Source organism: Bufo bufo, chromosome 2 (assembly GCF_905171765.1).
Source record: "Bufo bufo chromosome 2, aBufBuf1.1, whole genome shotgun sequence".
NCBI lineage: Eukaryota > Metazoa > Chordata > Amphibia > Anura > Bufonidae > Bufo > Bufo bufo.
The window spans coordinates 579,885,814-579,911,914 of record NC_053390.1 but is presented as its reverse complement, the minus strand read 5'-3'; the positions used below and the strand labels follow the sequence as shown (position 1 = coordinate 579,911,914).

At 43.4% G+C, this 26,101-nt stretch overlaps 1 protein-coding gene across 2 annotated transcripts in view; it reads left to right on the top strand.

Annotated features, from left to right (window-relative positions):
* MANBA (mannosidase beta) overlaps window positions 1-26,101 on the top strand; it is a 187,631-nt gene that overhangs the window by 24,684 nt on the left and 136,846 nt on the right. For both annotated transcript variants that reach the window (XM_040418222.1, XM_040418221.1), the window contains exon 2: window positions 23,091-23,185. In XM_040418222.1, the coding sequence (XP_040274156.1) occupies window positions 23,091-23,185 (95 nt within the window). The remainder of the gene's footprint in view (window positions 1-23,090; window positions 23,186-26,101) is intronic.

Here is a 26,101-nt window from a genome sequence, read left to right as displayed (position 1 = left end):
GTATCGCTGATCGAGAGAACGAAGGGAACAGGTCGGTTTTACTGCATAGGGAACCCAGTCAAAACAAAGGAGCACATTTATTAAGAGCATCATTTTAGACGCCGGTCTTAAAGGGGTATTCCCATCACAGAAAATGGGGGCATATCGCTAGGATATGCCCCCATTGTCTGATAGGTGCGGGTCCCACCTCTGGGACCGAGCGGGGAGAGCTGTGGCTGGAGGACCCAGGATCCCCGGGGTCAGTCCACCACCAAGCGCTGCTCCCCGCTACTCCCATAGAAGTGAATGGGAGCGCACTGCGCACGCGCCGCCCCTGCTCCTATTTATTTCTATGGGGCTCGGCTATTTTCGGCGGCCCCATAGAAATGAATGGAGGGCGGCTGCGCATGCGCAGTGTGCCCTCCCTTCATTTCCCCGCTCCGTTCTCATTGTAGGTGTGAGTCCCAGAGATGGGATCCGCACCTATCAGACAATGGGGGCATATCCTAGCGATATGCCCCCATTGTCTGTGATGGGAATACCCCTTTAATAAAGCACCCTAGCTGGCCTCTTCATAACTTCGGCGGATGCTCCGCCAATTCTAAATTTAAGACAGCTTCCTAGCTTTCTTACATTTAGACCATTTTTTACGCCTAAAACAGGTGGGATGGGTGGTCTGGACGCCTTCCCCACCCACACCACGCCTACAATTTTAGATTTGGCGTGAGCAGGGAAAAGTCACAGAAATATGCCTAATAGATCTGAATTAATTAAATATTTTTCTGAAATACTTTGTTCTTTACATAGTTGAATGTGCTGACAACAACATCACATAAAAATTAAAAAATGGAAATCAAATTTTTTAACCCATGGAGGTCTGGATTTGGAGTCACACTCAAAATTAAAGTGGAAAAACACACTACAGGCTGATCCAACTTTGATGTAATGTCCTTAAAACAAGTCAAAATGAGGCTCAGTAGTGTGTGTGACCTCCACGTGCCTGTATGACCTCCCTACAACGCCTGTGCATGCTCCTGATGAGGTGGCGGACGGTCTCCTGAGGGATCTCCTCCCAGACCTGGACTAAAGCATCTGCCAACTCCTGGACAGTCTGTGGTGCAACGTGACGTTGGTGGATACATGATGTCCCAGATGTGCTCAATTGGATTCAGGTCTGGGGAACGGGCGGGCCAGTCCATAGCATCAATGCCTTCATCTTGCAGGAACTGCTGACACACTCCAGCCACATGAGGTCTAGCATTGTCTTGCATTACGAGGAACCCAGGGCCAACCGCACCAGCATATGGTCTCACAAGGGGTCTGAGGATCTCATCTCGGGACCTAATGGCAGTCAGGCTACCTCTGGCGAGCACATGGAGGGCTGTGCGGCCCTCCAAAGAAATGCCACCCCACACCATTACTGACCCAATGCCAAACCGGTCATGCTGGAGGATGTTGCAGGCAGCAGAACGTTCTCCACGCCGTCTCAAGACTCTGTCATGTCTGTCACATGTGCTCAGTGTGAACCTGCTTTCATCTGTAAAGAGCACAGGGCGCCAGTGGCGAATTTGCCAATCTTGGTGTTCTCTGGCAAATGCCAAACGTCCTGCATTTTTTGGGCTGTAAGGGGGCAGTAATTAGATTTTAGACTCCAGGACATCCAGAGGCTAATGCTAAAGTGCTTGACCAACACAGTGACAGCCTAGAAAGGCACTCCGCTGGCACAAGCATTAAAAGCTAATAGAGCAAGCCGCAAACAGCGAGATCACAGACAGTAGGGATAGGAGACAGGCTGTCATGAATAGTCAGCCACTAAGGCAGCAAAACTATAGCAATAGCACCACCAGTAGACAGCAGTGTGAATAGCAGCAGCTCTATAGGATTAGTTATAGGACATAGACACTCTGTGAAACCAACAAGCCAAAGGCAGAGCATGTTGCAAAATACGGCTACAGTAACCAGCCTAAGACAAACAGTAGCAAGCAGTTGAGTTCTCAAGTATCCAACTGCTTGAGCAAATAAACATCAGCTACAACTGCCTATATCTCAAAGGAAAAAGGGTACAAATTAAGTATCCACACAGTTATCAACATGAATAAATAAAGGCTAACCATATAATAGTAACTGCCAATAATTCACTACTGCTGCACCAACAGTGTTAAAAAGAAACAAAAAATAAAAGCACACTCTTTGATGTCCAGAGATAGTTTTATTTAGTAGGTTAGATAAAAATAGTTCATTATTTATTATTAACAAACAAATTAAAAGCTAAATTTTAAACCAATAAAAATTCAAACACAAATGCACATGTCAAGAGCAGGCAACCAGTAGTCTACGACTAAATGTATATACAATAAAAGTGCCTCTACATGTGCAGGGTATATATGACTGTAATATATATAGGGCTGTAAGCACAACCCTCACCTGTGGACGTCGGGCCCTCATATCACCCTCATGGAGTCTGTTTCTGACCGTTTGAGCAGACACATGCACATTTGTGGCCTGCTGGAGGTCATTTTGCAGGGCTCTGGCAGTGCTCCTCCTGTTCCTCCTTGCACAAAGGCGGAGGTAGCGGTCCTGCTGCTGGGTTGTTGCCCTCCTATGGCCTCCTCCACGTCTCCTGATGTACTGGCCTGTCTCCTGGTAGCGCCACCATGCTCTGGACACTACGCTGACAGACACAGCAAACCTTCTTGCCACAGCTCGCATTGATGTGCCATCCTGGATAAGCTGCACTACCTGAGCCACTTGTGTGGGTTGTAGACTCCGTCTCATGCTACCACTAGAGTGAAAGCACCGCCAGCATTCAAAAGTGACCAAAACATCAGCCAGGAAGCATAGGAACTGAGAAGTGGTCTGTGGTTACCACCTGCAGAACCACTCCTTTATTGGGGGTGTCTTGCTAATTGCCTATAATTTCTACCTGTTGTCTATTCCATTTGCACAACAGCATGTGAAATTGATTGTCACTCAGTGTTGCTTCCTAAGTGGACAGTTTGATTTCATAGAAGTGTGATTGACTTGGAGTTACATTGTGTTGTTTAAGTGTTCCCTTTATTTTTTTGAGCAGTGTGTATGTATGTATGTATGTATGTATGTATGTGTGTGTGTGTATGTATATATATATATATATATATATATATATATATATATATATATATATATATATATATATATTATAATATTGTAGGTCGCTATACCAACAGATAACCAAGGAACCAGGTGCACGATCCAATGTGTTGACACCCCCGCCAATAAAAGGACCAGTATAAATTATATAGAAAGGAAGGCACTCAGATATCTGATGTTTTATCAAAGTAGAAAAATATGACTGTACTATTTAAACATTAAAATAAAGAGAAAATGGTGTACCTGTCTTTATCTCTATCCGTGACCTGTAGCCATGATCTGTAAGGATTCTGTAAGGGTATAACTTTTAATAAAGCTCAGTACTCACGGAAAGAGATGCAGACAGAATGCATTAGCAATGCATATGCATAACAGAATCTTCGGCTGGGTACATGAAGTAATTGCTGAATACATAAAAATAGAAAAGATAAAAAAAATATGATTAAAAAAGAAATGTCATTAATATATTGATATAATTCAGAAAGTCCTGCTGATAATAAACTGCTTTTGCAGAGAAAAAAGAAAATAGGCGTATTTCAGTATAATAAATGACCCCCAAAACCCATAAAACTGTGGCGGAATTAGGATTGCATTGGGTATCGAAGTCTCGATACTTTGATACCCGGTTCAATAAAATACCAGGTTTGGCACTTTTGCGATACTAAGCTGCGCTGTTACGCAGCTATGACGTGTTCTCATAAGCGGCTGCACAGTGGGGAAGGAGGTAGAGCATCTATCCATTTTCACTGTGACGCGGCTGGCCACTGCCACCAATGAAATAACAGACTAGCCGGCCCCGATGGGGGAGCGTCAGGAAGGGGGAGAATAGGAGGGCAGGGGAGAGAGAAACGTACTACGTCCTCACGGTGCTGGAAGCTAAGTTAAGGGACCTTTGATGATGGTCTGTCATGTAAGTGATGTGGGAGGGAACTCTACACTGACAACATATGGGAAGAGAAAAGCAACTAGGCCTCAAAGCTAGGGAAAGGGAAACGGACACCACCTAAGTAAACCCTAATCCTATCCCTGACTCCTATCCGTATGAACGGACCTTTAGGGTAGGAAGTTCATACACTGGAACCTATGACCCTGGAAACCCTGAATTGCCCTGGAATAGTGTCAGGGCTTGAGAAGACCTGTTCCTTCCAATATGAAAGAACAAGTGTCTCCCTGAGGCCTAGTAACAAAAGACAGAGGGGAATCAACAAAATATAAAAGGGAAGTAACACTTAACTTTTGAAGTAAATGGACGAGCAGGAACTCAGAAGAGGACCACACACCAGCACTTCCAATATCAAACTGAAGCTATGAAACGCATAGCATGATGGGTGATGAAAGGATTTGGACCTTTCTGGGCCTCTACGACCACCTTGGTTTGATGTCACTGACGTTAGGAGAGATGTTTCTCAGTTGGTAATAATAGACACACACAAGTATTACTGAGAAACACTCTAACTTTATTGTGCCATAGCGTGGCCTTATATAGGCAGTAGAAAAGTTTGCATAACAACAGCGTTTAAAGTTAAACCAATCATAAAGATAAACATTGGTGCTCACACATACTACCGGAACATCTTTTTATGGTATGTATACGTGCAATAAGTAGAAATAATAGGTTTTAATCAGTCACATATAAGAATGTATGCAGTTGTGCCGAATGACCCTGAATAAAACAAGAATGTTTGTTCTAGTTCTAGGATATTGCCAGAATCTGTCCTGAGACAGATAAGTGAACCTAACTCACAGCGGGGGGATGTGAAACAGTGCGTGGGTGAGATGTTATAACAATTCTGTACATGTAAGAGAAGACAAGATGGAGTCACATTTCTCTTGGTGAAGCCAGACTAAAAAGGGGAGTTGGAATGACCACTAAGCTACACCTGAGACAAGAGGTGTGGTCATTACCAACAACACTGAAACAAGTGAAACCAAAGAGGCTGTCGGATCATATCACGTGCAACCAGTCTCTTAGATCTTCTGACACCTGTCACGTTAGAGACCGTGACAGTACCCCCCCTTCTACGGGTGGCCTCCGGGCACCCAGGGCCAATTTTATCCGGATGAGCTCTGTGAAAGGCTTTCACCAACCGACTAGCATTAACGTCGGCTGCTGGAACCCACATCCTCTCCTCTGGTCCGTAACCCTTCCAGTGAATGAGGTACTGAAGGGATCTACGGAGACCTCAGGAGTCCACTAGTCCTGGCGATCTGAAATTCCAAATTACCTTCCACCATGACAGGAGCGGGAGGCAAGGAGGACGGTTCAACTGGTTCGACATATCTCTTCAACAACGAATTATGGAACACATTATGAATCTTCAAATCCTGAGGAAGTTTAAGACGAAAGGCTACCGGGTTAATAATGGTAGTGATCTTATATGGGCCAATAAACCTTGGGCCCAACTTCCAAGACGGTACTTTCAACTTGATGATTCTGTGTGGCTGTCCACAAGAAACATTAGGTTCGGACCATTCATACGTCTCTTGTCAGCCATATGTTTATACTTGTTGCCCATCTTTTTCAGATTATTTAGAATTATTATTTCAGATTATTTTTCTGATTATTTAGAATTTTCCGCCAAATAGATGACAAAGAAGAGGAAAATCGTTCCTCTTCAGGTATACCAGAAGTCTCAGTTCTCAGTGCCAAATTGCAGGTGGAACCCATATGCCCCACTTAACCGTAGACAGGAGTCCACTGATATTTATGGCAAACTCGGCTAAAGACAAAAATGAAGACCACTCCTCCTGATTCTCCGAGACAAAACATCTTAAGTAAGTCTCCAGATTCTGATTAGTGCATTCAGTCTGTTTGTTCGACTAAGGGTGAAAGGCCAAAGAGAAGGACAATTGTACCCCCAGACGAGTACAGAATGCCTTCCAGAATTTAAAAACAAACTAAGTCCCCCTATCGGACACCACATCAGAAAGAATATCATGTAGATTCACAATGTTATCGACAAACACTTGTGCAAGGGTTTTAGCATTAGGTAGACCAGGCAGTGCTATAAAGTGCGCCATTTTACTAAAGCGATCAACAACCACCAGAATCAGTTTTTCCTGAAGAATTTGGTAAATCTGTGATAAAATCCATGGATAAATGAGTCCAAGGTCGGGACGGGATGGGCAATGGAAGTAAAGATCCCGCCACCAGAATCTACGAGAGATGAGATCGACGGTGGATCTGCTCCCAGGGTGTCCTGTGAGAACCGTACAGTGATGTTCCTCGAACACCTTGTGATGTAATTCAGAAGGAACAAACAACTTCCCCAGATGGCAAGAATCCGGTGCATCTCCCTCTGCCTCCAACACCTCTGCCTCAAGGTCGGGATATGTTACTACCCCTTCAGACAATATCGGACCAGGATCTGGCCTGCCTTGGGTTCAGTCGCTTAGCCGACTCCAGGTAAGCCAGTTTTTTGTGATCCGTAAGCACAGTAATAGGATGAATTGCTCCGCCATTCTTCAAAAGCCAACTTAATGGCCAGCAATTCTCTATTACCGATGTCATAATTCCTTTCTGCATCTGAGAGTTTCTGCGACAAGACTGCTCCTATCCCTACCTCGGATGCGTCAACTTCCACAATCAATGGCTGTGACACATCCGGTTGCACACAACAACAAACCTTCCCACCAGATGATGAAAGATATCATTAACAAAAGGCCAGAAAACCGCAGGAGCAATAGTTAACCCAAATGACATGACCAGATTCTCAAAATGTCTCTCTGGGGTATTAAACGCCATCTTCCATTCATCCTCTTCCTTGATCCTGACCAGATTATATGCCCCCTTAAGTCCAACTTGGAGAACACCTTGGCACCAACAATCTGATAAACAAGTCAGGAATCAAAGGAAGGGGGTACAGATCACGGACGCTAATGCGATTAAGCTCACAGAAGTCCAGACATGGCCTAAGAGTTCTGTCTTCTTTAAAAGAAAAACCCTGCTGCCAGTGGGGATTTGGAAGGTCTAATATGTCCCCAAGTCAAACTCTCGGCAATATACTCTCACATGGCCGCTCTTTCGGGTTCAGAAAGGTTATATAACTTAGATTTTGGCAACTTCGCTCCAGGAATAAGATTGATAGGCCAATCATATTCCCGATGTGGGGGTAAATCCTGGCAACCACTTTCAGAAAATACATTAGAAAAATCTGAAATGGAAGAGGAAACAGCTTTAGTAGATAAGACAGAAAGAGATGTATTAAGACAGTTGTCCATGCAATAATCACTCCAATCGAGAATCTGTCTCGCTTGCCAGTCAATGGTAGGATTATGTTTGCTTAACCAAGATAAACCCAGAACCAACGGAGCAGGCAGACCCTCCAGCACAAAACACGAAATGGATTCCTGATGAAAATCACCCACTCTTAACCCCTTGAGGACCGGGCTCATTTTCATCTTAACCCCTTCAACCCCGACCCTGTTTTCACCTTCCTGCCAGGACCATTTTTTGCAAATCTGACATGTCACTTTATGTGGTGATAACTTTAAAACACTTTTACTTATACAGGCCATTCTGAGATTGTTTTCTCTTCACATATCGTACTTCATGACAGTGGTAAAAATAAGTTTAAAAAAAACTTTTTTATTCATAAAAAAATACAACATTTATCAAAAATTTAGCAAATTTAAATTTCTCTACTTTTATAATACACAGTAATTACTTTACATTCCCCATATGTCTACTTCATGTTTGGATCATTTTGAAAATGACATTTTATTTTTTGGGGACGTTAGAAGGCTTAGAAGTTTGGAAGCAAATCTTGAAATGTTTTGGAAAATTTCCAAAACCCACTTTTTAAGGACCAGTTCAGGTCTGAAGTCACTTTGTGAAACCTCCCAAAAATGGCCCCATTTTAGAAACTACATCCCTAGAGGTATACAAAACTGATTTTACAAACTTTGTTAACCCTTTAGGTGTTCCACAAGAATTATTGGAAAATGTAGATGAAATTTCAGAATTTCGCTTTTTTGGTAGATTTTACATTTTAATACATTTTTTTTCCAGTAGCAAAGCAAGGGTTAACAGCCAAATAAAACTCAGTATTTATTACCCTTATTCTGTGGTTTACAGAAACACCCCACATGTGATCTTAAACTGCTGTACGGGCACACGGCAGGGCGCAGTAGGAAAGGAATGCCATATGGTTTTTGGAAGGCAAATTTAGCTGAACTGGTTTTTAGATGCCATGTCCAATTTGAAAACCCCCCCCCGATACACCCTACAGTAGAAACTCAAAAAAGTGACCACATTTTGGAAACTACGGGATAAGGTGCCAGTTTTATTGGTACTATTTTGGGGTACATATGATTTTTAATTGCTCTATATTACGTTTTTTGTGAGGCAAGGTAACCAAAAAATGGATGTTTTGGCACAGTTTTTATTTCTTATTTTTATAGCGTTTACCTGAGGAATTAGGTCATGTGACTTTTTATTAGAGAGCAGATCGTTACGCACGTGGCAATACCCAATATGTCTACTTTTTCTTATTAAGTTTTACACAATAATAGCATATTTTAAACCAAAATAATATTTTAGTGTCTCCATAGTCTGAGAGCCATAGGTTTTTAATTTTTTGACCGATTCTCTTAGTTGGGGTCTTATTTTTTGCGGAATTAGGTGACTGTCTGATTGGTACTATTATGGGGGGCATACGCCTTTTTGATCATTTGCTGGTGCAATTTTTGTGATGTAATGTGACCAAAAAGGCTTTTTTACCCTTTTTTTTTTTTTTTTTTTTTTACGGTGTTTATCTGAGGGGTTAGGTCATATGATATTTTTATAGAGCTGGTTGTTGCGGATGTGGCTATGTGTGTGTGTGTGTGTGTATATATATGTGTGTGTGTGTGTGTGTGTGTATGTATATATGTATGTATATATGTATGTATAATATTTATATTATAATTTTTTTTTTTATGTATTTCACTTTAGCACAATAATAGCAGTTTTGAAATAAAAAAAAATGTTTTAGTGTCTCCATGTTCTGAGAGCTATATATATTTTTTTTTTTGGGGTGATTTGTCTTAGGTAGGTGCTCATTTTTTGCGGGATGAGGTGACTGTTTTATTGATACCATTTTGTGGGACATGCGCCTTTTTGATCGCTTGGTGTTGCACTTTTTATGATGTAAGAGGACAAAAATGGCTTTTTTTTACACCTTTTTATTTTTTTTATTGGTGTTTATCGGACAGGGTGGATCATGTGATATATTTATAGAGCCGGTCATTACGGACGCGGCGACACCGAATGTGTTTTTTTTTTTGTTTTTTTTTCTTAGTTTTTTTATTATAAAATAAGGGGAACGGGCTTTTTTTTTCTTTTTTACTTTATTAATTTTATTACTTTATTAATTTTATTAAACACTTTTTTTTAACTTTTTTTTTTTTTTTCTTTACTTTATTTATGACATTCACTTTTGGGGTCTGATCCCCTCTGCAATAAATTACAATACATCTGTATTGTAATGCATTGCCTGTTAGTGTATGACACTGAGTCATACACCAACAGGTTGCCTAGGAGACCCAGCCTGAGGCTGGATCTCCCCATCACCCGTAGAAGGCAGTTCCCAATGCCGTGCAAGGCATTGGGCAGCCTCTGCACGGCATCGGGCTGCCTTGTGTCGCATTGGGTCCCCGCCACAGCAGCGCGGGGACTCGATGCGATCACTCATCCGACACAAACCCCTTCTATGTCGCGGTCAGTAAAAAATTATTGAAATGTATTAAGCTGTCAACTAGGTAGAGGAGGGGTATATTTCACCCAAAAATGTAGCCGACAATTTTTTTTTTTTTTTTTTTTTACCTGTCTACTCGGTATAGTGAATTCACCCGAAAATGTAACTGACAATTTATTTATTTTTTTAAACTGGCCTACTAGGTATAGCAGTGGTACTTTACACCCAAAAATTTGTGAATTTCACCAGAAAATGTAAATTATATAAAATAAAATATGTGCAAATAAAAAAAGAAAATTTGATTTATGAGGTGGAGTTCCATATGGAGTAGGAGTTTGAGGAGGCGGTGAATGTAGCGATGTAGGTGGAAGCGGCGGTGGAGGAGGACGAGGTAGCCAACACAGGTTTTTGGTTTTAATTATTTTTTTTAATTAGGGTACACTCTAAAAGAGTGTGAAATATCCAAAATACAAGAAGGCGTGTGCACACATACTGCTCCACCATTTTGGTGAAATGCTGCCTCCTGCTAAGACGTTTCATATCAGCTGGTGATGCTGGTTGTTGTGGCGTGCTGACAAAGCTTTTCCACATTTCGGCCATGCTAACCCTGCTTTCTGAGGTGCTGGCGGTGCCCCAGCTGCGTTGGCGACCTCATCCTCTGCCTTCACCTTGTGCTGCCACTGTGCCCCCGCTGTCAGGTGGGAATGCCACCAGCAGCGCGTCTACCAGCGTGCGCTTGTACTCGTGCATCTTACGATCACTCTCCAGTGTCTGAACTAAGGACGGTACGTTGTCCTTGTAACGGGGATCCAGCAGCGTGGCCACCCAATCAGCACAAGTTAGAATGTGGGCAACTCGGCGGTCGTTGCGGAGACACTGCAGCATGTAATCACCTGTGTGCTAGGCTGCCCAGAGGCAACGAAAAGCTGTCCTCTGTGGCAGGTGTATCGTCTGTGTCCTCTGTATCCCCCCATCCACGCATCAGTGATGGCCATGAGCTGGTCTGGGTGCCACTCTGCTGTGAACATGGTTCCTCATCCTCCACCTCCTCATCCTCCAGAACTGTGCCCTGGCTGGACAATTGTGTACCTTGGGTTTGTGGGTGCAGGAACCCACCCTCGGAGCCACTTGTGAATTGCCGGAAACCCTACGAAATGATCCCTCTTCCTCCTTCTCCTCCTGTGCCACATACTCTTCCATCATCGCCAGGAGCGTTTTTTCAAGGAGGCATAGAAGTGGGATAGTAACGCTGAGAACTGCGTTATCGGCACTGGCCATGTTGGTGGAGTACTCGAAACAGCGCAACAGTGAAGTGGTGCTGTTCCGCCGAGCGACTCACCCGTGCGTGCTGCAGCTGAAACTCCACTATCGCCTGCTGCTGCTCGCACAGTCTGGCCAGCATGTGCAAGGTGGAGTTCCACCTTGTGGGCACGTCGCATATGAGGCGGTGAGCGGGAAGGCCGAAGTTGCACTGCAGCGCTGACGGGCGAGCAGCAGCAGGATGAGAACGCCGAAAGCGCGCAGAGACGGCCCGCGCTTTATGCAGCAGCTCTGACATATCAGGGTAATTTTTAAGGAATCTCTGCACCACCAAATTCAGCACATGCGCCAGGCAAGGGATGGGCGTCAAACCGGCTAGTCCCAGAGCTGCTACGAGATTTCTCCCATTATCGCACACCGCCAGGCCGGGCTTGAAGCTGACTGGCACAAACCACTCATCAGTCTGTTGTTCAAGGCCCGTCCACAGCTCCTGCACGGTGTGGGGTTTGTCCCCCAAACAGATAAGTTTTAAAACTGCCTGCTGTCGCTTATCCCTGGCTGTGCTGAAGTTGGTGGTGAAGGTGTTACGCTGACCGGATGAGGACCCGGTAGAGCATGAGGAAGTGGAGTAGGAGGAGGAAGCAACAGGAGGCACACTGAAGCGCCCTGCAATCCTCTGTGGTGGAAGGACATGCGCCAAACCGCTATCCGCCTCAGGCCCAGCCGCCACTGCATTTATCCAGTGTGCTTTTATGGAGATATAATGTCCCTGACTGTGCTTACTGGTCCTCGTATCCGTAGTCAGGTGCACCTTTCCCCCGATGGCGTTGCACAGTGCACACCTGATTTTGTCCCCTACTTGGTTGTGCAGGGAAGGGATGGCTCGCCTTGAAAATTAGTGGCGGCTGGGCACGACATACTGTGGGACAGCCTTTAACCACTTCAGCCCCCAGTGCTTAAACACCCTGAAAGACCAGGCCACTTTTTACACTTCTGAACTACACTACTTTCACCGTTTATTGCTCGGTCATGCAACTTACCACCCAAATGAATTTTACCTCCTTTTCTTCTCACTAATAGAGCTTTCATTTGGTGGTATTTCATTGCTGCTGACATTTTTACTTTTTTTGTTATTAATCGAAATTTAACCATTTTTTTGCAAAAAAATGACATTTTTCACTTTCAGTTGTAAAATTTTGCAAAAAAAACGAGATCCATATAGAAATTTTGCTCTAAATTTATTGTTCTACATGTCTTTGATAAAAAAAAAATGTTTGGGTAAAAAAAAAATGGTTTGGGTAAAAGTTATAGCGTTTACAAACTATGGTACAAAAATGTGAATTTCCGCTTTTTGAAGCAGCTCTGACTTTCTGAGCACCTGTCATGTTTCCTGAGGTTCTACAATGGCCAGACAGTACAAACACCCCACAAATGACCCCATTTCGGAAAGTACACACCCTAAGGTATTCGCTGATGGGCATAGTGAGTTCATAGAACTTTTTATTTTTTGTCACAAGTTAGCGGAAAATGATGATTTTTTTTTTTTTTCTTACAAAGTCTCATATTCCACTAACTTGTGACAAAAAATAAAAACTTCTATGAACTCACTATGCCCATCACGAAATACCTTGGGGTCTCTTCTTTCCAAAATGGGGTCACTTGTGGGGTAGTTATACTGCCCTGGCATTTTAGGGGCCCAAATGTGTGGTAAGGAGTTTGAAATCAAATTCTGTAAAAAATGACCTGTGAAATCCGAAAGGTGCTCTTTGGAATATGGGCCCCTTTGCCCACCTAGGCTGCAAAAAAGTGTCACATATCTGGTATCTCCGTACTCAGGGGAAGGTGGGGAATGTGTTTTGGGGTGTCTTTTTACATATACCCATGCTGGGTGAGATAAATATCTTGGTCAAATGCGAACTTTGTATAAAAAAATGGGAAAAGTTGTCTTTTGCCAAGATATTTCTCTCACCCAGCATGGGTATATGTAAAATGACACCCCAAAACACATTCCCCACCTTCTCCTGAGTACGGAGATACCAGATGTGTGACACTTTTTTGCAGCCTAGGTGGGCAAAGGGGCCCATATTCCAAAGAGCACCTTTCGGATTTCACAGGTCATTTTTTACAGAATTTGATTTCAAACTCCTTACCACACATTTGGGCCCCTAGAATGCCAGGGCAGTATAACTACCCCACAAGTGACCCCATTTTGGAAAGAAGAGACCCCAAGGTATTCGCTGATGGGCATAGTGAGTTCATGGAAGTTTTTATTTTTTGTCACAAGTTAGTGGAATATGAGACTTTGTATGAAAAAAAAAAAAAAATCATCATTTTCCACTAACTTGTGACAAAAAGTAAAAAATTCTAGGAACTCGCCATGCCCCTCACGGAATACCTTGGGGTGTCTTCTTTCCAAAATGGGGTCACTTGTGGGGTAGTTATACTGCCCTGGCATTTTCCAGGGGCCCTAATGTGTGGTAAGTAGGTAAATGACCTGTGAAATCCTAAAGGTGCTCTTTGGAATATGGGCCCCTTTGCCCACCTAGGCTGCAAAAAAGTGTCACACATGTGGTATCGCCGTATTCAGGAGAAGTTGGGGAATGTGTTTTGGGGTGTCATTTTACATATACCCTTGCTGGGTGAGAGAAATATCTTGGCAAAAGACAACTTTTCCCATTTTTTTTATACAAAGTTGGCATTTGACCAAGATATTCCTCTCACCCAGCATGGGTATATGTAAAATGACACCCCAAAACACATTCCACAACTTCTCCTGAGTACGGCGATACCAGATGTGTGACACTTTTTTGCAGCCTAGATGCGCAAAGGTGCCCAAATTCCTTTTAGGAGGGCATTTTTAGACATTTGGATACCAGACTTCTTCTCACGCTTTGGGGCCCCTAGAATGCCAGGGCAGTATAAATACCCCACATGTGACCCCATTTTGGAAAGAAGACACCTAAAGGTATTCAATGAGGGGCATGGCGAGTTCATAGAATTTTTTTTTTTTTTGGCACAAGTTAGCGGAAATTGATATTTTTAATTTTTTTCTCACAAAGTCTCCCGTTCCGCTAACTTGGGACAAAAATTTCAATCTTTCATGGACTCAATATGGCCCTCACGGAATACCTGGGGGTGTCTTCTTTCCGAAATGGGGTCACATGTGGGGTATTTATACTGCCCTGGCATTCTAGGGGCCCTAAAGCGTGAGAAGAAGTCTGGAATATAAATATCTAAAAAATTTTACGCATTTGGTTTCCGTGAGGGGTATGGTGAGTTCATGTGAGATTTTATTTTTTGACACAAGTTAGTGGAATATGAGACTTTGTAAGAAAAAAAAAAAATAATTCCGCTAACTTGGGCCAAAAAAATGTCTGAATGGAGCCTTACAGAGGGTGATCAATGACAGGGGGAGTGATCAATGACAGGGGTGGTGATCAATGACAGGGGTGGTGATCAATGACAGGGGTGGTGATCAGGGAGTCTATATGGGGTGATCACCACAGTCATTGATCATGCCCCTGTAAGGCTTCATTCAGACGTCCGGATGCGTTTTGCGGATCGGATCCATCTATCAGTGCATCCGTAAAAATCATGCGGACATCTGAATGGAGCTTTACAGGGGGGTGATCAGGGAGTCTATATGGGGTGATCACCACAGTCATTGATCATGCCCCTGTAAGGCTTCATTCAGACGTCCGGATGCGTTTTGCGGATCCGATCCATCTATCAGTGGATCCGTAAAAATCATGCGGACGTCTGAATGGAGCTTTACAGGGGGTTGATCAATGACAGGGGTGTAATCAATGACAGGGGGGTGATCAGGGAGTCTATATGGGGTGATAACCACAGTCATTGATCACGCCCCTGTAAGGCTTCATTCAGACGTCCGGATGCGTTTTGCGGATCCGATCCATCTATCAGTGGATCCGTAAAAATCATGCGGACATCTGAATGGAGCTTTACAGGGGGGTGATCAATGACAGGGGGGTAATCAATGACAGGGGGGTGATCAGGGAGTCTATATGGGGTGATCAGGGGCGATCAGGGGCTAATAAGGGGTTAATAAGTGACGGGGGGGGGGTGTAGTGTAGTGGTGCTTGGTGGGACTTTACTGAGCTACCTGTGTCCTCTGGTGGTCGATCCAAACAAATGGGACCACCAGAGGACCAGGTAGCAGGTATATTAGACGCTGTTATCAAAACAGCGTCTAATATACCTGTTAGGGGTTAAAAAAAAACACATCTCCAGCCTGCCAGCGAACGATCGCCGCTGGCAGGCTGGAGATCAACTCTCTTACCTTCCGTTCCTGTGAGCGCGCGCGCCTGTGTGCGCGCGTTCACAGGAAATCTCGGCCATCGCGAGATGACGCATATATGCGTGACTCTGCGCAGGGCTGCCACCTCCGGAACGCGATCCTGCGTTAGGCGGTCCGGAGGTGGTTAAAACTCTCCATCTCCACCAGACGGAATGACAGCATTTCAAAGGCCAGTAAATTTGAAATGCTGGCATTCAGGGCTAGGCATCGCGGGTGGGTAGGGGGGTACTTCCTCTTCCTCTCCAGCGTTTGGGAGATGGAGAGCTGAATGCTTCCTTGGGACATTGTGGAGATGCTTGGTGACCCAGGTGTTGGTGTTGCTGGCAGATCCTCTGTTTGCGGGGTGGCAGGTGGCACTGTCACTCCAGAGGTGGATGAAGAGGTCGAGACTGCAGCAGAAGAGGAAGTAGGCGGAGCCAGAGACCTTTCTTGGTTTTTAAGGTGTCTACTCCACTGCAGCTCGTGCTTTGCACTTAAATGCCTGGTCATGCAGGTTGTGCTCAGGTTGAGAACATTTATGCCTCGCTTCAGGCTCTGATTGCACAGCGTGCAAACCACTCGTGTCTTGTCGTCAGCACATTGTCTGTCTGAAGAACTGCCACGCCGGGGAACTCCTTGGAGTTGGCTTTGGTGTGCTCGGTCACTTGCTGCAGTGGGCAGTAGCAGGCATACTGTCTAGAGAACGGCCTCTTCGCTTTTGCACCGTGCTCCCTCTTCTGCTGTGCTGGTGGCTCTGTGCGACCACTGCCTCTTCCTCCGAACTACATAGGTCACTTGCATGACCTTGATTCCATGTAGGGTCGAGGACCTCATCGTCCTCCACATCATCTTCCACCCAGTCTTCACCCCTGCCTTCCTTGTCGGTCTGCACACTTTCGAAAGCCCCAGCAGTTGGCACCTGTGTTTCGTCATCATCCGAGACGTGCTGCGATGGTCCTCCCATGTACTCATCTTGAAAGATAATGGTTGGGCATCGGTGCACTCAATCTCTTCCACTTCTGGGGCAGGGCTAGGTGGATGGCCCTGGGAAACCCTGCCAATAGAGTCATCAAAAAGCAGAAGAGACTGCTGCATGACTTAGGGCTCAGAATGCTTGGCTGATTTGCAAGGGGGTGAGGTGAAAGACTGATGGACATCGGCTGCAGGTGCCAACTGTGGTCTTTCAGCAGGAGACTGGGTGGGAGACAATGTGAAGGAACTGGATCCAGTGTCGGCAACCCAATCTACTATCGCCTGTACTTGTTCAGGCCTCACCATTCGTAGAGCCGCATTAGGCCCGACCAAATACTGCTGCAGGTTCTGTCGCCTACTCGCACCTGAGGAAGGGGTTTCACTTGTGCGTGTAGCTGGCACAGATCGACCACGTCCTCTCCCTGCAACAGGAGCTCCACCAGCAGCACCACGACCTGGGCCACATCCCTTATTTGTTGCTCTCATATTTCTTGAATTTAGGATCTTGCCCTAAATAGGTGTTAAATTAATAGTAGAATAGAACGACAGTATGTAAAGGGTGTATCTTACACGGCCTGAACCAGACTAGGCCTCATTTAAAGATGTATTTGCTCAAAATGGCTGTATTTCAAATGCCTGAATCAAACCCCTGTATGTAAAGGGTGTATCTCACATGGCCTGAACCACTCTAGGCCTCAATTAGAGATTTCTTTGCCCAAAATGGCTGTATTTCAAATCTCTGAATCTAACCCAAATGTATTAAGGGTGTATCTTACAATGACATATGCAGCAAAGGCTGCCAAATAAACTTTTTTTGCCCAAATGGGTGTTTGTTTAATAACTTAATATGGCAGCAGTATATAACCCAGGAATTTCAAACGTGCTTATGCTGCAAGGCCTGAAAATAGTATTTTTTGGCAAAAAAGTGTGTTTTAAAACCCCAGAAAATGATGGGTGTATTTCTAGCTTAAATTGCGCACTGACTAATCCAGATGTTGTATATTGCCAAAAAAGTGTTTTTTTTGGTAACATAATATGAAAGCTGTATATATTAAACTTGAATTTAACACTTTATATAGATGTATAGGGGCACACTCAAATGGGAGTACTAAATCCACCAAGTGGATGTAATTTATTAAAACCCACACAAATGAATAAAATAATATAAAATGGCAACAATATATATATATCATATGCACCCAACAGACAAAACCACTATATAACAAATGCTGCCTATATTCTCCCTCTCTTTGGCCAGTATGAAACTGCTCCTAAAATCGTCCAGCATAGACAAATGTCAGCCAGATGGTATATTCGACCTGCCAATATCGTATATGCAGGTGGCTGTAACACTGTAGAGGACCGTATCAATAATTGGTTCAAACTCCAGGCATAGTCCGATACGTACTTCTATTATCTCAATATGCAGTCACTGATAACTTCGGAGTAGCCGCAACAGCTGTGCCTTAGAGAGGCACAAACAACAAGCACACTCCTAAACGGAGCTGGGTCTTACCCTTCTTCACTGCGTTGTTGCAGTGCTGGTTCCAGGCGGCCGCACACCAGCGGTGTCCCACGTGGTGTGCTGAACCTCTATGTGGCGTCTCACGTGACCTGGTTACTCTGGAGACCAAATGAAGCTGAAGTGACGTCACTAGTGCGCGACGGCTTTTCCCGGATTCGAAAGTCTCTGATTCTTTCTTTGTATGGTAATATTGTCTCTACTGGATCGATGAGACATATGCTCACTCCTTATGCCAGACGCGTTTTGAGGTGCTATACCTCTTCCTCAGTGGCCAACTGAGTGAGCGCTTCCACACTCTTATAAAGGGGCTGGTGTTCCCATATTGCTCCACTTTTTATTCTGCATTGTTGAAACTCCGGAATGGAGTGGAATCTCTACATTGGTGTTATATATTCTCAAACCTCGAAATATAGTGGATACACATAACTAAAAACCTGTATCTTTTATATATATATAACAAAATAGAATCGATGAATTGATAAAATTATAAATATATATTAGGAATAGAAGAAAACTGCGCCAACTGCGCCACAATATCTATTCCAGGTCATGCCGCATAAGAAACGCATGCGGTACCGCTGTCAATGAATTCCAACTAAGCCTAGCACAGACATCTTATAGGGTAGATGGGGAATATCCCATAATTATCTCATATAATTCCCTCGATCCATAACAATCGGTTAATTTAGCTCCTCAAGAAACTCATAGACGGTGGACTGTTTAGAGTAGCGAGGAAATATCGAAGGAATTATATCGAAAAAATAAATCGGGGAGTTAAATGCAATAAGGGGGGCTGTCTCATAGAGAGGAGAGATCGGATTGTCGATATACAACCAGACTACGATGTCTCATCACCACCAGACAACCCCCCCCAACTTTCACAAAAATCCAAAGACTTCCATTTCGGCGTTTAAGCCGCTTGGGATCATTGTGTCAAACTGAAAGATCCTTCGAGATTCTTGTCTTGACATATGCGCTATATGATTCCCACCTCTCCAAGACTCTCTGACTTTCTCAATCGCCATAAATCTTAGACCAGTGGGATCACAATTGTGCATCAATTTAAAATGTCTTGACAACAAGTGTGTATCCAGGCCCTTCTTAATGTTAGACATATGCTCAGCTACCCTCTTCTTGAGAGTTCTTTTGGTTCTCCCTATATACTTCTTTCTACATTTACATTCAAGCATGTATATATTATCAGTAGAGTCACATGTCAAACATTCCTGTATATACCATCTGGCTGACATTTGTCTATGCTAGACTATTTTAGGAGCAGTTTCATACTGGCCAAAGAGAGGGAGAATATAGCCAGTATTTGTTATATAGTGGTTTTGTCTGTTGGGTGCATATGATATATATATATATATATATATATATATATATATATATATATATATATATATATATATATATATATATTGTTGCCATTTTATAGTATTTTATTCATTTGTGTGGGTTTTAATAAATTACATCCACTTGGTGGATTTAGTACTCCCATTTGAGTGTGCCCCTATACATCTATATAAAGTGTTAAATTCAAGTTTAATATATACAGCTTTCATATTATGTTACCAAAAAAACACTTTTTGGGCAATATACAACATCTGGATTAGTCAGTGTGCAATTTAAGCTAGAAATACACCCATCATTTTCTGGGGTTTTAAAAACACACTTTTTTGCCAAAAAACACAATTTTCAGGCCTTGCAGCATAAGCACGTTTGAAATTCCTGGGTTATATACTGCTGCCATATTAAGTTATTAAACAAACACCCGTTTGGGCAAAAAAAGTTTATTTGGCAGCCTTTGCTGCATATGTCATTGTAAGATACACCCTTAATACATTTGGGTTAGATTCAGAGATTTGAAATACAGCCATTTTTGTTCACTCTTCTTTGGGCCTGAGGGTGGGCCTTTTTTAGGTGAGCACCTTATCCATCTAAGGTGAGAGGTTGAGCCGCTGGTGGTTGTCATTTCCAATCCATTTGAATTTAACACTTGCAGATCAGGAAAATAGTGTTTTTTTGCAAAAAAGTGTGTTTTTAAAACTTCTGAAAATGATTGGCGTATTTCTAGCTTAAATTGCACACTGACTAATCCAGATGTTGTATATTGCCAAAAAAAAAAGGCATTTTCAATATCCCAAAAGCTCAGATGCAATGATGGTGCACTGAGCTTGCATAAAATGGCCGCCGCCGCCCTCCTAACTTACTTATTAAAGTTATTTTTTTCCGGTCACTGGGCTCAGGGCAGGATAAAAAAAATTGTGCCCTGCACCCACAAAACACAATGTATGTAGATTTTGAACAGAGTCTCTCCTATTCTCTCCCTGAAATCACCAGCCACATCCTCTCCCTACACTAAGCACAGCAGAGTGACGTGCAGCGCTACGTGACTCCAGCTTATATAGAGGCTGGGTCACATGCTACACTGGCCAATCACAGCCATGCCATTAGTAGGCATGGCTGTGATGGCTTCTAAGGTCAGACAGTTAACCGCTTGTTGATTGGCTCCGAACCCGAACTTTTACTGAAATGTTCGGGTCCGGGGTCCAAAAATCATAAAGTTCGGTACGTACCCGAACTTTACAGTTCGGGTTCGCTCAACCCTAGTGGTCAGCAATCAGAAATGCGGTATTTGGCAATGAGAAGTACAGTAGATGAACACAAACTGGGTCGGTTAAAATGTTCCTCTATGAGGAAGTTAAGGTTATTTCGACAGATTAACCAAGTTATCCCGTCAGGCGAGTCCACCCTACTGGGAATAAACCCCCTGAAATGAAAAGCTAGAACAAATAAAAATTGAACCTGAAAACGGTACCAACCTCTAAGAATCAAAGGTCCAGAATTACCAGGAAGGGGGTCCGTTTGTGGGGTCGGGTGAGAGGGTTATCAATAATATATTACCTAGGCGCCCACCCTGAGCACCCCCCACCAAACCACATGGTGGTGGTTTATAATGACCTTATTACGCTATTATTCTAACAATTGCAGAATAAAAAGAAAGTAGTGGCGTGTAATAGGGAGAACGGGGAGAAGGGGGGGTCAGGGAGGGAAGGAGGTAAGGCAAATAGAGAAAATAGAAAAATTTAAAACAAAATAAGAACAAGGGGGGGGGGAGAGGCCTATTATCAAGAGCCCTTCACGAGTTGTAGAAAAACATCAATTTTATCACAAATTGAACAGGGCAGTGTCTACAAAGCACAAGAGGCCACAGATGACATCCCTCGCTCTCTTGGATGGTTTGGGTACTGGTTGCAGCTTTCTATTATTATCTGCGCTGCATTTTCTTGGCCCAGGAGATCAGCAAAAATTTCTGAACCCACTTTTCTGAGCGATTCCGCTGCCCAGGACTCTGGCAGCCCCTTTATGCGTATATTACACCTCCTGCTACAGTTCTCTTGGTCCTCCAGCATTAACATTGCTCTATTTAGCTCTGCTGTGTGGACCTCCATGAGCTCTTTCATGCCTGCAGAGTGCGTTATGATTTCTTGGGACACGGACTCTAGGGCTTCTACCCGATGCCCAATATGTAAAAGCTTGGTTTTAATGTCCGATAATTCTGTAAGTATCGACCTTATTGCCCAGTACCTTTAGTCAGGAAATATTTTGATACCGGCGAGCCTTCGCAAGGTTCCTCCTCTTCTCGTTACATGCTTTCAACTTCTGATTCCTCCTCTTCAACAGCGCGCGCCTCCGCCATCTTGGCTCCTACTCTCAGCGGCTGTGCTTTGTTTTGAAGAAACTCTGCATGTCTTGCTGACTTCTCTGCTTCCTCGGGGTGTCTGATGATTCTGTCCCCCTTTCTTTATTGAATTTACCCATCTTGAATAGGTCACAGCTGCTAAATGAGGGCTGAGGTGCTCACGTGCGGAGGAGCTGGGTCTTCACGCAGCCATCCACATCGGCGTCCAGGCTCCGCCCCCCGGTACGGGCTAATTTTTTGGTGACGGTTAGATTGGTACTATTTTGGTGGGCATACGCCTTTTTGATCGCTTACTGTTGTACTTTTAGTGATGTAAGGTGACAAAAAAAATGGTTTATTTAGCACAGTTTTTTTTATTTATTTTTTACGGTGTTCATCTGAGGGGTTTGGTCATGTGATATGTTTATAGAGCCGGTCGATACGGATGCGGCGATACCTAATATGTCTACTTTTCTTTTTTTCCCTATTTTTTTTTTTTTTACTTTTATTTAGGGAAAATTTACGTTGTTTTTTTTTTTTTTTAACTTTAAACTTTTTATTTTTGGGGGGGAAAACTTTTTTTTCAACTTTTTATTTCTCTATTTTTTGTCCCACTTTGGGACTTCAACTTTTGGGGGTCTGTTGCCCTTTACAATGCATTCCAATACTTCTGTATTGGAATGCATTGGCTGTATGAGTAATACAGTGTGTATTACTCATACAGCTTCCTGCCTGTGAGATCCAGGGGGCTGGATCTCACAGGCTCTTCACCGGAAGGCAGCCCCGATGCCTAAGGAAGGCATCGTACTGCCTTCCATGTCATCGGGTTCCCATTACAGCAGCACGGGGACCCGATGGCAGCGCCGATCCCTGCCGGAATGACCCGTAAATGCTGCAAACCGCAGGTCTGAATTGACCTGCGGTTTGCAGTGATTGCCGATACAGGGGTGTCACAGGACCTCCCTTGGCATTGTCGCAGAGTGCCTATTGAATGATTTCAGCAGGCACTCTGTTCCGATCACCGCCCGCCATGCGGCGGTGATCGGAGATACTCAGGGCGTACCTGTACGCCCTGTGTCCTTAAGTACCGGCACATCATCTTTGTCCCCAACAGGTTAATCACTCACTCCTGTCCTGCACCATCTGTGACAGACATTTCTGAGTAAGTTGTGCGGAGTCCATTGCAAACACCAAAATATTTTTTTCTAATGCACTTGTTAACCCATGCAAACGGACGAACTGACCATCAACTAGGTTAACCGCTGAACCACTGTGAATAAATACCTCAATTCCCACAGTTTTGGACTCTAGCGCCACCTCGGCAGACAGGAGAAATCGGGTACTAGCATTAAATGACAACAGTAAGTTCTCTGACTCCCCACCCACACCACCAAGAGTAAGATGGGGGTTAAACGTTGTTTTCACCTTGACGCTGAACGTAAGGACAAATATTAACAAAATGTCCCCTTTTGCCGCAGCAAAAACATACTCCCTTCTTGTGACTAAAACTCAGTCAACTAAATGTTTGTAATATTTTGTTCTTTGTTCTTTTTTTGGTTTGTGTAGGATCCTTACATTGGATTTAATGATGTCATTTATAAGTGGATTGCCCAGGACGAGTGGACATACAGCAAGACCTTTACACTTCCACCTGAAATAAAGTATGTTGTTTATCTATTTTTCTTTCTATCCATTGCTTTACCTTTTAATTTACTTTGGCTGTCAGGCATTTCCCGAAGTGTATGTCTCATTCTACATACAAACCATTTTTGACAGACTATAACAGCAGCAGAAAAGTTTCAGAGAAACAAATATAAATTCATTTCAGCATATTATTAGTAAGGCTACTTTCACACTAGCGTTTACGTTTTCTGGTATTGAGTTCTGTCATAAGGGCTCAATACCGGAAAAAAACGCTTCAGTTTTGTCCCTATTCATTGTCAACGGGGACAAAACTGAACTGAACAGAACGGAATGCTCCAAAATGCATTCCGTTCCGTTTAGGCTACTTTCACACTACCGTTCAGAGCGGGTCCGTCTGGTGTCTGCTCAGACGGATCCGCTCATATAATGCAGACTTGGGATCCGTTCAGAACGGATCAGTCTGCATTATATTGTAGAAAAATTTGTAAGTGTAAAAGTAGCTTCAGACGGATCCGTCCAGACTTTACATTGAAAGTCAATAGGGGACGGATCCGTTTGAAGATTGAGCCATATTGTGTCATCTTCAAACGGATCCGTCCCCATTGACTTACATTGTAAGTCTGGACGGATCCGCTTGCCTCCGCACGGCCAGGCGGACACCCGAACGCTGCAAGCAGCGTTCAGGTGTCCGCTTGCTGAGCGGAGCCGAGGCTGAAAGCTGCCAGACTGATGCATTCTGAGCGGATCCGCGTCCACTCAGAATGCATTCGGGCAGTACGGATGCGTTTGGGGCCGGTTGTGAGCCCCTTCAGACGGAGCTCACAAGCGGACACCCGAACGCTAGTGTGAAAGTAGCCTTAGTTGCATTCCCAGACCGGAGAGCAAACCACAACATGTATTTTGCTTTCCTTCCTGGGATGCGGAGCAAGACGGATGCAAGTCAATGGGGACGGATCCGTTTCCTCTGCCACAATCAGCCACAATAGAAAACGGATCCGTCCCCCATTGACTTTCAATTGAGTTAATGACTGATCCGTCTTGGCTATGTTACAGATAATACAACTGGATCCGTTCATAACGGATGCAGACGGTTGTATTATCAGTAACGGAAGCATTTTTGCTGGACCCTGTCGGATCCAGAAAAAACGCCAGTGGGAAAGTAGCCTTAGTCAATCCATGATGCCTTGTCTATTTATCTAGTGTAGACCTTGATAATGGTTGTTTAATGTAAAATATGATTACGGGACTCCTGTAGTTGTCCTAAATCTACAGATATCACATGATACATGTTACAGTGATAACCTTCCTATTGGATACCAGTGATAATATAGCTTTAAAATGTTTAATCTAGATGTTGAAATTGCTTAATTAAAATTTTTAGTAAAGTGACGTGATCTGTGATTCACAACTGCCATTTTTGAATGGAATGTAGTATGGACCGGCCTAAGTTGGCAGAAAACTGCACAGGACAAACTTTCTGGTGTGAGACATGTTGTATCATGGACCTAGTAGCAGCCATACTGTATAAGCATCTATAGGGGAGTGTAAGGCCTCTTCAAGATGCAGGAGAGGAACACCTACAAACACTATTTGATAGATATTTTCTTCCATTTTTGTGTTTATCCTTATTTCAGATATGTAAGTGTAATTAAAAAATAGGTTAAAGAGGACCTCCCACCACTCCTGTCTGTTTTAGTAAATAGTTGTATTGACAATAATATAGCAAATCTGCAGCATCTTTTTTGAAAACTGTGGCATTTATTTATGGCGTTCACTGTGTGGTATTAATAACATAACTTTAATATTTGCATCAGTACAATCAGTACAAAGATGATAATGCCAAATTTCTATATATTTTTATTTGTTTCTTTCCTCCTGCAGGCTGTCAGCTCCCCAAATGCCCCCAGTCCTCCTCCAGAGTGAAGGGGATTGGGTCGGCTGCTTTAGCGGCTCTTTTCTCTGGATAGGTAGCAGCTAGAGATATAGTATTTGTCTTGTTTGAAAGCTGACATTCCAAGTTTTTAAACAATACCACTACATCAAAGATATTGCTGTTAGAAATCGGGATGGCAGTGAATGCACCTGAAAGTGAAAGTAAAACCAGATTTCACCACGTTTATTCTAGCCTCAATTTCTAACAGTGATATATCCTGCTGAAGTTGTGCTAATGCTGTGATTTTGTTAAGTGGTTAGAGGGGCTGTCTCACTTCAGCATATGGCATTTATGTAGAGAAAGTTAATACAAGAGAAAGTTAATACAAGGCACTTACTAATGTATTGTTATTATTCATATTGCTTCCTTTGCTGGCTGGATTAATTTTTTCATCTCATGATACATTGTATGTATCCAGGAGTTATGACCACCCTACAGTCCACCAGCAGTGATTGTGCTTGTACACTATTAGAAAAAATGCCAGCCTGTGCGCACTCCTGTGATCCGGCCACCAAAGAGGCTGGCGGTTTTTCCTATAGTGTGCAAGCACTGCCACCACTAAATGATTGTAGGGTATTCATAACCATGGAAACGAGCAGTGTATAATATGATGGAAAAATGAATCCAGCCAGCAAAGGAAGCAATATGGATAATAACAATACATTAGTAAGTGCCTTGTATTAACTTTATCTACATGATAAATGCCATTTGCTGAAGTGAGACAACCCCTTTAAGTCTCATGCAGTTATCTTTTTATCTTATTAATTTGTTTGACCTCTATAAATGATGCTTTTGCTATATTTATTTCACAGTGGGAATTAAGGATATCACCATGTCCTTGACATTTCTTGTACATGCACACTTCATACAGTTATAGTTTCCTTGTTCCGGCTTTTTAATCTAATCATTGTATGTCCAAAAAAATTACAGCTAAGGCTACTTTCACACTAGCGTTCGGGTGTCCGCTCGTGCGCACCGTTTGAAGGGGCTCACGAGCGGC